The sequence below is a fragment of the Limulus polyphemus genome, unplaced genomic scaffold, assembly GCF_000517525.1.
Source record: "Limulus polyphemus unplaced genomic scaffold, Limulus_polyphemus-2.1.2 Scaffold8415, whole genome shotgun sequence".
Taxonomy (NCBI): domain Eukaryota; kingdom Metazoa; phylum Arthropoda; class Merostomata; order Xiphosura; family Limulidae; genus Limulus; species Limulus polyphemus.
Window position 1 is genome coordinate 3,606 of NW_013674025.1, and position 10,069 is coordinate 13,674.

The 10,069-nt window shown below is 32.9% G+C and overlaps 1 protein-coding gene across 1 annotated transcript in view; it reads right to left on the reverse strand.

The window, feature by feature from the left end:
- Nucleotides 1–417: 417 nt before the first annotated feature.
- Nucleotides 418–10,069, reverse strand: part of LOC111083167 (A disintegrin and metalloproteinase with thrombospondin motifs 20-like) — a 26,766-nt gene continuing 17,114 nt past the window's right edge. Inside the window, exons 5-6 of the mRNA XM_022379474.1 lie at nucleotides 6,470–6,682; nucleotides 418–661 (exon numbers count right to left, since the gene is read on the reverse strand). Of these exons, the coding sequence (XP_022235182.1) occupies nucleotides 500–661; nucleotides 6,470–6,682 (375 nt within the window). The 3' untranslated portion in view covers nucleotides 418–499. The remainder of the gene's footprint in view (nucleotides 662–6,469; nucleotides 6,683–10,069) is intronic.

The window sequence follows — 10,069 nt, forward strand, 5'->3', positions numbered from 1 at the left end:
TTCACAGCTGGTTATCTTTCTCTTTTCCACCTCCTTGAACATAGCATCAACAAGCAATGCATGATTAGAACTCTTTAAATGAAATCTTGTAATAAGTATGTGTGTGTTTTGAGAACTAAAAATAGTTATACAAATTGTTTCTTACATTTCCTGCAAAAAAGACTTGTTACAAATATTAACTTGAATGCTATAAAACATTTATTAATTATGTGTATAATTAGTAGATAAAATCAACAATTTCTTTTTTTGGTATGTTCTAGTCTTGTTTGTCTATGAATTTCCAAATGTTGAGCAAACCTGTTAATAAGTCATTCAGAATTAAATAGCTTCTTTTTAATTACAGTTGTCAAGACAATTAGTCATATGACTTACCTGTTGCAATATACAGGATGAAACCAAGAAAAAATGAACAAAAAGAAAAATATGTTTCTTCTTCTATAATTAAAAATACAAATAACTAAAATATAATATTTTTACAACATAAGTTAATACTTGTTCACTACTTTTTCCAAATTGAAAGCTTACATGGTTTCTTGTAGCATTTTCTTCTTCTCATTGGTCTCATGGAATGATGACAGTATTTTCTGTTGATCTTTTGCCCATTTAGGTTATAACAAGGAACACGTCTTTTCTGCATTCCAGTACCACAAGTAACAGAACACTGAATTCAATGAACCAGAAATAATATTAAAATTAGATGCAAGTGTCCTGTGCTCAGTTTACTTACTAACTTTACTTCTGCCTTAGTATCAACATTTTGTTCCCTTACATACTAAAGAAAATTACTGTACAAGTTTTTTTGTGTGTAGGAAATAAATTATTCAGTGTAATGAAATCTGGCAACATGTAAACTACTGTGATATTTCAACATTTCCACTGCCAGGTACTAAGTGTATAAGCTTGCTTTCAGATGTCGTATAAGCAAATTAATTTGTATTGTGAAAGTAAAGGATGTGCAAATAAGAAATAAAAAATATGTTAGAAAAACAAAATATTATCTATATAAAACAAAGATAAGTATTCACTAGCTTAATCCAATAACTTTAAGCATGAATTAAGCTATAATTAGTCTACTAGGATGTGTTCATTGAACTAGGTAAACCAAGGGTTAACCCTAAAAATTAAGCTTTGCAATGCAATGCTAAGAGTAATCCTGAAGCCAGTATCAAATCTAATTTTGTAACTTCAAAATTAATTACTAGAGAAAGAAAAAGTCACAAAATAATCTATTTAAAAGTTTTCTTATCTTCATAAAATATTCTATTTTTAGAAAACACTAAAATAATAATTTAAAGTCTATCTTCAAACTGAACTTCAGCTTACTGAAGTGTGTGTGACAAAGTAGTGTGTATGGAAGCAAAAACAAGGCAACTGAACACGAATTTCAGAAAATAACAAGGAAATATAACTTATTAAGAATGACATCTATACTCTATGGCTTTTACACAAAGAATATGAGAGAGGGAGTATGCAGCATCTTCCCTCTCATACATACTCTATCATTAAATTCTTAATTTGATCTCTTATTAGTCTCAGAAGTAATATTTTTTTATTGTGTTAGAACAGACACTGGCAATATCCTTAGTCTGTTTTCCATTAGGCACTAGCTTTCAAAATAAAACAAATATCAACTGAAACTGACAATAATACACCATATGGTATATAAAAAGCTTCAGAGTGTTACTGGTTTAGTCTGTTAAGTTAACTCAAATTCAGCTTAGTGCTATCAAAATAAAGCCTTTATTACCTTAGAAAATGATCAGTAAACATCACTTATGTTATGCACCAGCCCAGCTTCTTCACATGTAAGATCGTTAACTAACCACTAAAAAAGTCTGTATCTAACTCTGAAGTTATTCTGGTAATTTCCACCATAATGACATAAGATAAGCTCATCAGCACAAATAATCCAATTTGTTCCCAACATCATCAGTTCAATTCACTGTGATAAATCTACTAAATCTTGCTTCCAGCATTACAAAACTGTAACATCGTTTATTCCAATCCAGAAAGACCCGGTATCATATGTACTCAACAGGAATTGCTTTTTCACGTCAAACTTTAACTCCACTTCCAGTATATAATGGTTATAGGAACTGTATGTATCATTACAACAAATGGAGACAGCATACCTCCATTACACACTTCCAAAAACAAATTGTCAGTGTTAGATATACATGACTGTTTCCATTTAAGTATATTGTGAGTGTTAAATTGAGTTACTTTTAGAAGTGACAGTTTATCACAAGTTTGTTTACATCACTTTTTGCGAATCATATGTTGTGTAGCCCAACTGTTGTGAACTGGTGATTTTTGTATTATTGCATCATGTTACTAGAACCTTCTAAGTTTCTCAATTTAATTGAATATTATTGCATCATAATATCTCATAGTGTGTGGAATGTTCTACAACTCTGTCCAGCTATAAATGTGCATCCAAGATGTAGTTCTAGTTAATTAGATATATATATCTATACTGCTTGATTGTGAGTTTAGCCATAAAAAGCGTATAGTGCCAATTTATAAAGTAAAGTAATCATAGACTATATTGTAATAACAAAGTAGAGAAGAATAATTCTTGTCACTTATGTTTTAAAGTAATTGAACCAGCCTATATGGACTTTGATGAAAAAAAACAATCAAGACACATGGTAGTATGTTGTGAAGCCAAAAAAAACCTGCAGGACACACTGCGTGTTATGAACAGGAGTAATAGTTTAGCAATTTTCACTTTTTGTATCTCAGACTTTGGTGATCCAAACTACCACATATTTTCAGTGGATGTGCTCTACTGTAACTTTACTTCATATACCAAATTTCAAGGCAATCCATTAACAAATACACAAGATAGAAAACTTTATCTGATAAAAAAACATATCTAACTTTCATGGATTTTTTCAAATTTAGTACACTGATAGATCTTTACAACCTACAATAAGGTGCCAAATTTGGTCTAAATATAAGCCACATGTGCAAAAACAAAAAAACAAAAACTGCTCAATTTTGACAAAAATTTTGTGCACTTCTATGTAAAAAGTCACGTGAGCTATCAGTCTGAAATGTTTATACAGCTTCATCTAAGAGTAAAGGTGGACCATTTTTAATTTTTTGTCATTTGGATTAAAGATGGCTGACTTAGAGCAGCAATACTATGGGGTGAAAGCACATAAGTATTGATTAGGCAAGCAAACAAGATTAGCAGTTTCTAGCTCAAGTTTTCAAAAGAATCATATGGGTGGGCAGTTATTATTCATTGCCAAGTTTTAAGAAATTCTCCTATTTAAAGAGCATTCAGCATGATGTGATATTATCTTAAGCAAATAGCTTAAATAATGATACTTGAAATGGCTGTCCAGAGTGTATGTAGGTGATGACAAGAAACTGTTAACCTAGTTTCCATGGCATTACTATAAAGGAAGTTAATAACACTGTTTTAGAAAGGAAAACTACCATCACATATTTTAAAGAATCTGGTTGGTTCTGTAAAGTATAGTTCTGTTCTCAATAATAGGGTTGCAATCCTAAAGCTAATGTTGGTTACTATCGAGTGTCACTTCCTTACTTGCTGCAGTTCGTTGGTGTGTTTTGACAAAAAAAAACATGATATCTAATCAAAAACACCTTAGGTGTGAAAAAAAAGGCTTGGCCAAAAAAGGATTGAGCATGCGACTTAAAGGAATTAACTCAAAATTGGCAGCCAAACTGGTAACTACACTTATAGCATTGATAAGAATTTTACACTACATATTCAATCATTAGTTAGTTAAGCTGCATATTTTGTTTTACCTATCATCATGCCCCAAGTTGAACAAAAAATGCAGCCTGGCTAACTAATAAATGAATATTTGCTGGAAAAGTTTTATCAATATTATAAGTGTAGCTACCAGTTTGACTGCCAATTTTGAGTTAATTCCTTTAAGTCACATCCTCAATCCTTTTTTGGCCACACCTCTTTATCACATCTAAGGTGTTTTTGATTAGATTATATAAATCTCTGGACACAACTGTCATAATCAATAGATATAGTGGTGATTTTAGAGTGAAATTATCACAGACATTATGATTGTAATAACAGAGCTGGAAGAATAAATCGTCTTATCAAATTGTGTTCTAAAGTAACTGAACCAGCCTGTGTGAACTTTGATGAAAAAGAGAGAATTATTTCAAGCTCTGGATAGAACTATGATAACCAACAGTGTAACAAATTTTTTTATATAAGTTTGAATTGTTTCAATATATTATTTTAAACCAAGTGGACTGTATTGCTGTTTGTTTATTGTTGAAATTTATCGCCAACAAGTCACAGACACCTACTGTAAATAATCCAGCCCATACATAAAAAAACTGACAGTGAGAAATATAAGAAAAAAGAAACATAATAACAAAAGATGGTTGATAATTCCTAAATGAAGACAGATGAACAAACAATAAATTAAGCTCTGCTTATCATAGTTATTACAAGATATGTAACACTTGTTGTTTGTCATTTACTTGGCCATACCCAAAGTATTTGGACTTGTAGAGAGGATGAGGATGAAATTCCTTGAGATACATGTTAAATACTATGTAGTAGCATCTTGACATGGATAACTGCTATTGTACTGTGATGCATTCTCTCATCTAGGCTCTGGCAGATGTCTTGTTCATGCTTCCAATGTTATTTCTAAAGATAACTCTTTTGATGACAATTTCTACAAAATTGTGGTGTAACTTTTCAAATTACTCCTTCCAGATGATCTAACAACGGATTAGGTGAGCCATTTCAAGATACATAATTTGTTACTTTGAAATCAGACATGGCTCTTACATACTTTGTTGCAGGGGACATTATCCTATCAATAAAGAATACTGGCCTACTGACTGCAAAATGTCACTACAGCCATTGAAAATGTGTTTATTTAAGATTTCTTGATATCCCTGATGATTTATACTTGAAGATATTTCACAGATAGATCCCATGCCCAAAATTCAAATTAAGCTATAAAATGTTTCTATAACTCTTCATAACTGGCCAAATACAATTATAGTGAAATTATTCACTTGCCTCCAGATTTACCTTTGGCTATCACTTTGGAACTGAATGAAGTATATCTCATCATTCAATAAAATCTATGACCAGTTGTCAGTATCCAGATTCTGACAGGCTTTAGATCAAGCAAAACAGTGTTGAAAGTTTTTAGCTGTGATTTATGATTTGTTTATCCCAACCCTTTTGAATTATCAACTGTCATGGAGAGATAGTGGCACAGATTCTACAGATAATGCCTGTATATGTATATATATATATATATAAGTAAAAGTATGTAGTGAACTTACTGTTAATTTGTTGCAAAAATGGTTTTAGACAATTCTACACAACTGTACATGTGATGGGCTTTAAAATATTGTTTTGATAAGTTATTAATACTGAAGAGTGGTCTCATACATATGCATGATCAAACATTACAAATATTTAAGGTTTCTAACAGTCTATAATCTTTCCTCTTTTAAAAACACAATGGTGCCTTTCTAACCTTTCTATTAAACTTGAAACACATAAAAAAATTAAAAAACAGAAAGAAATATTCTATTCCCCACCCCATAGTAAGCTAGAACCTGCCATGGTAAACATACTAGTGATAAAACTATGTACTGAATTTAAATAAAAAATACAATAACAATAATTCAATTTCAGTAACAGACACAAAAATGAATAAAAAGTTTGATTATTAACAATTAATAGCACTTCAGATTTTGACATAGAGAACATGCTAACCCTGTATCATTACAATGCCAGTTCAACACATTACTAAAAATATCTACAGACATAGTTTCTACAGTTACCTATTTTCAGTTTCCTGTTAAACTATTTGAAGCAAAATATATGATTTGTACATTCTCATTTTACATTTTCACAGAAAATAAGTTTTCAATGAAAAAGGGTCAAAAATATCAAATGCATGCTTGGTGTATTATGTCTGGTAATCACAGGTCTAGGTAGTTAACAAGTGAAATATCAATTGTGTATAAAACTGTTTTTTAACTTAATTTCTTACTACAAATTCCAATGTCTTCAAAACATGTACAAACATATTTTCATAACTTAATATCTAGTAAGGATAGGTCAGTGCACATAAATTAAAAAAAAAAAAAAAGTTCCATGTCCAAACAGAAAAACAATGAATGTAACATAGTATCTGTTATGGCTAGGTCCACATAGGTATGTTCCAGGGTCCAAATGGAGAAAAAACATCAAACTCTGTGGCATAATTCCTTGTTGTGATAGTTTCAAGTTTCATACATAAATACAGTAAGCACAAATATATTCTTGTTACTAAGCCCAGGTAGAAAGAAAAACTTCCAGGATGGGTAGACAAAGCAAGCCCTAATGCTTGTCTTTTGCCAAAGTTCTATGTTTGGCAACAAAATAGTGTGTCATTATAATAAAATCACCATGAAACAAGAAGCAAAAGCAGTTACAATCACTTACTGGTTGCCAGGGCCCAGGTTTCCATGCAACTCCATCATTACAGTTCCCAAGGTTGCATGACCTTATCAGCTTGGGTCGACTGTTTTCATCACACCATGTTTGGTTGTGGTCAAGTAGACGAGCAAGAGGTTTGGGGTCCACCCACCCATACAGATTCACTTGGTAACAACCTGCTGTACGAATCTGAATCCCTGGATTACATGATCTATTGCACTTGAACAAATAAACAAGCAAGCAAATGTAAAGCACATAATGAAAAAACAGTAACATTACAAAATCACAATATATTAAGTTGATTACTGGAATGATACTGTCATGGTTTTCATACTTACCCATATGCATCTTCAAATGTATCTGCAAGATGAAGGTTTGTTTTCCTAATGCGATAATAAAATATTTTAACATACCTACAAGCTCTAAGAGTTTCTTTTCCTGTGTCTTTCTTGCAGTGATAAAAGTAGAATCATATAAATTTAGTGTTGTTACATAAGGTTTTGTTGTGAGATTTAGTACCTTTTGGAGTTTTAAATAACTACCTTTTTGCTTGTTTAATGTTCATCCTTGTATTAACCCTCAGCCAAACTTACTGCTTTCATACCCAAGACTGTGTTGTTACATAAGGTTTTGGTGTAAGATTTAGTAACTTTTGGAGTTTTAAATAACTTCCTTTTTGCTTATTTAATGTTCATCCTTGTACTGACCCTCAGCCAAACTTATTGCCTTCATACCCAAGACTAAGATATCATAAACAGGAACAATACGAGATCTTGCACTATTATGTCACTACAATACATTATGACAAATTATACTGTAGCACAACTACATGACAATTTACCCTTTACTTGACTCTACTTACACAACACTGTAAAAATATATGTACATATTTACTCTAAGAAACAAACAGTCAGGCTAGAATTAGAAATAAATGACTACCAGTCATCACAGGAATGACCAGATTAAGAACTTGGCATCTGCTTGTTCCCATACGTAAGTCTTAATTGCACTTTGATATGATTTTACAAAACTCTCAGATACAAATTTATTTGACTCTGAATAAACTTTAAGCACTAAAATTAGAGCATGTGTATTTCATGGTTTTCTCTTTCATTGAAAATACATAATACAGTGGTGTAGGAAGGAGTTTCAAAATTGGGGTACTTGGCTAGACATTCAGACTTTACAATGAGAGATTGAAAGTATAAGGAGCTGCCAAAAGCAGCTCAATCTAGGGAGGTCTGGGAGCATGCCCCCCCAGAAAATTAATATAATAATATAATTTATAATTGCTATATAAGTCAAATATGTTAAAGTTGGGGTGTACAGCACCCCCTGGTTCCAAAACCTCTGTAACATTTGTTACAACATGATGTACTGCTTTTGAAGTTGGCATGTTCTCACGAAACCCTCCCCCAGTGTGTGTAACAGGGGGCAGTCAGCATTTAATCAGACCTCCTCATGTTCCTCCCTGAAAGGTCATAATATATCCTCATGTCTGCCTTTCACATCTTGAGTTTCTGACCAGCCTCTACCAAACTTGGCATGTACCATTAGGGACCCACAGGAACTGACATGGGGGAGACAGAATTTGGACCTGTAACCCCTATGCACACCATTCTACTTTATTGATTTATACCAAACCTCAAATGCACCCTTAGAACATTCTGGGAAGTAACATGGGGGGAATGGGGATGGCATAGAAATTTGTCCTGTCTTTGTCTATTGGATGCCTTTCACATCTTCAATTTTTGACCAATATCAACCAAATTTGTCACACATCCTTAGAGCCCCAAGAAATAATACAAAGGGGTTGGCATTTGTATCTGACCCTTCCCAAGTTGTTCCCTGCAGGGTACCATATGTATTATTTTACTTATCTCTACCAAACTTTGAAGACACCCTTGAGAAGTGAAATGGGTAAGTCAGCTAGTTTCATTAAATAAGGAAATGAACCATTAAACTTTCCTCATCCCAAGTCTACTCCAGTTTAAAATAACAATTCAATACTAAATTACTTAATTACTAAATTACTATAAAATTTTACTTTTTCATATTACTTTTTTTCAATACCTTAGGTAGCTTTTACATGGAAATCATAGGCATTAGGTAATCTGGGTACTAGCTGGAACAAGCACTAAAGATACAGGGTACAGGAAATGCAAATCGCAGAAGCTAATGAGTATAAATACATGAAAACAAAACTTAAAAATTTCATCTTAATATTCTAGTTGGGTTTTTTTCTTGGTGCATACCTAAAAGACCTTCCTAACTCTGAATTGGAATTTTATCATGTTATAAGTGCAACCTTAGTTTTAACATTCTGCAGCAGGGTCAGTTCATGGATGCTAATTACTGTTTCATGGGATAGTTGTATCTGACGTAGCATATGTCAATATGTTCTAAGATTGTAACAAGGAGTAGCTAATTCCAGGATTTTTTGTTTATCTGATTGGTTATCTACAATTTGTTTGTTTGTTATGGATTTTGCACAAAACTACATGATGGCTATCTGTGCTAGCCATCCCTAATTTAGCAATGTAAAACCAGAGGGAAGGTAGCTAGTCATCACCACCCACTGCCAACTCTTGGGCTACTCTTTTACCTAATAGTTGGATTGACCATCACATTATAATGCCCCCATGGCTGAAAGGGCGAGCTTGTTTGGTGTGACAGGGATTTGAACCCACGACCCTCATATTGCGAGTCGAGCTCCCTAACCACCTGGCCATGCTGGGCCTGGTTATCTACAGAGAGAATGTAAATTGTAAATGTAGTTTAGCATTTTCTTACAGTCATTCCTGACTTGAAAGGGTCAAAACTTGCTGTTGAAATCTTGTCTATGCTTATTTGGCTTAACTACTGCCACTTCTGCTGATCATGTGTGTCAATCATCTAATCTTTCATTTACTTTACATTTTAATTCAGTTTGTCAAATTATTTTACTTTTAACTTCACAACCACTAACTCAATAGTCCACCACTAGCTGTTCACCCACTTTTTTATTTTTATCTCATCAAATAAAATGTTTTTTGTTATTTAAGCTTCAATATCATGTCTTGTCCCTTTTGTTCTGCTTCTGATAAATCACAACACCCATCTTTTCACATATTAGGTTCTCAAATTTCTAGTTATTGGAGATGAACTAAGTAACTGTGTGCTAAGATTATCCTTGATTTACCATAGTTTACCAAGAATAACAGTCTTATATTGTCAATGAGGATTTAATTATTGCAAAAGTGATAATCGATTTGTGTCTACAATTTCTTCAAGTTGTTTTCTCTCTCTCGTGCTTCTATTGAGAAATTAATCCAGAGACGTGTTTGCATTCTGGCAAGAACTGTAGCATAGAAAATGAAAAGATCCCCCCCAAAAATATGAGGATGAGATCAGAGGATCCCTGATTGACTTGGACAAGTCCTCTGTTGAATGCTTAGTGATTTTCAGTTCTTTGAATGGCATTACAGAGCTTGCAATCTATCAACTCACTGAGATGACTGAATCCCATCCCACTCCCCATCTGAACCTGCTGTAGATCAGCTAAACTTGAGGACATTAATAGAAATCCACTACAGTTATGTTGAGACCACTTAGAGCTACCTTTAC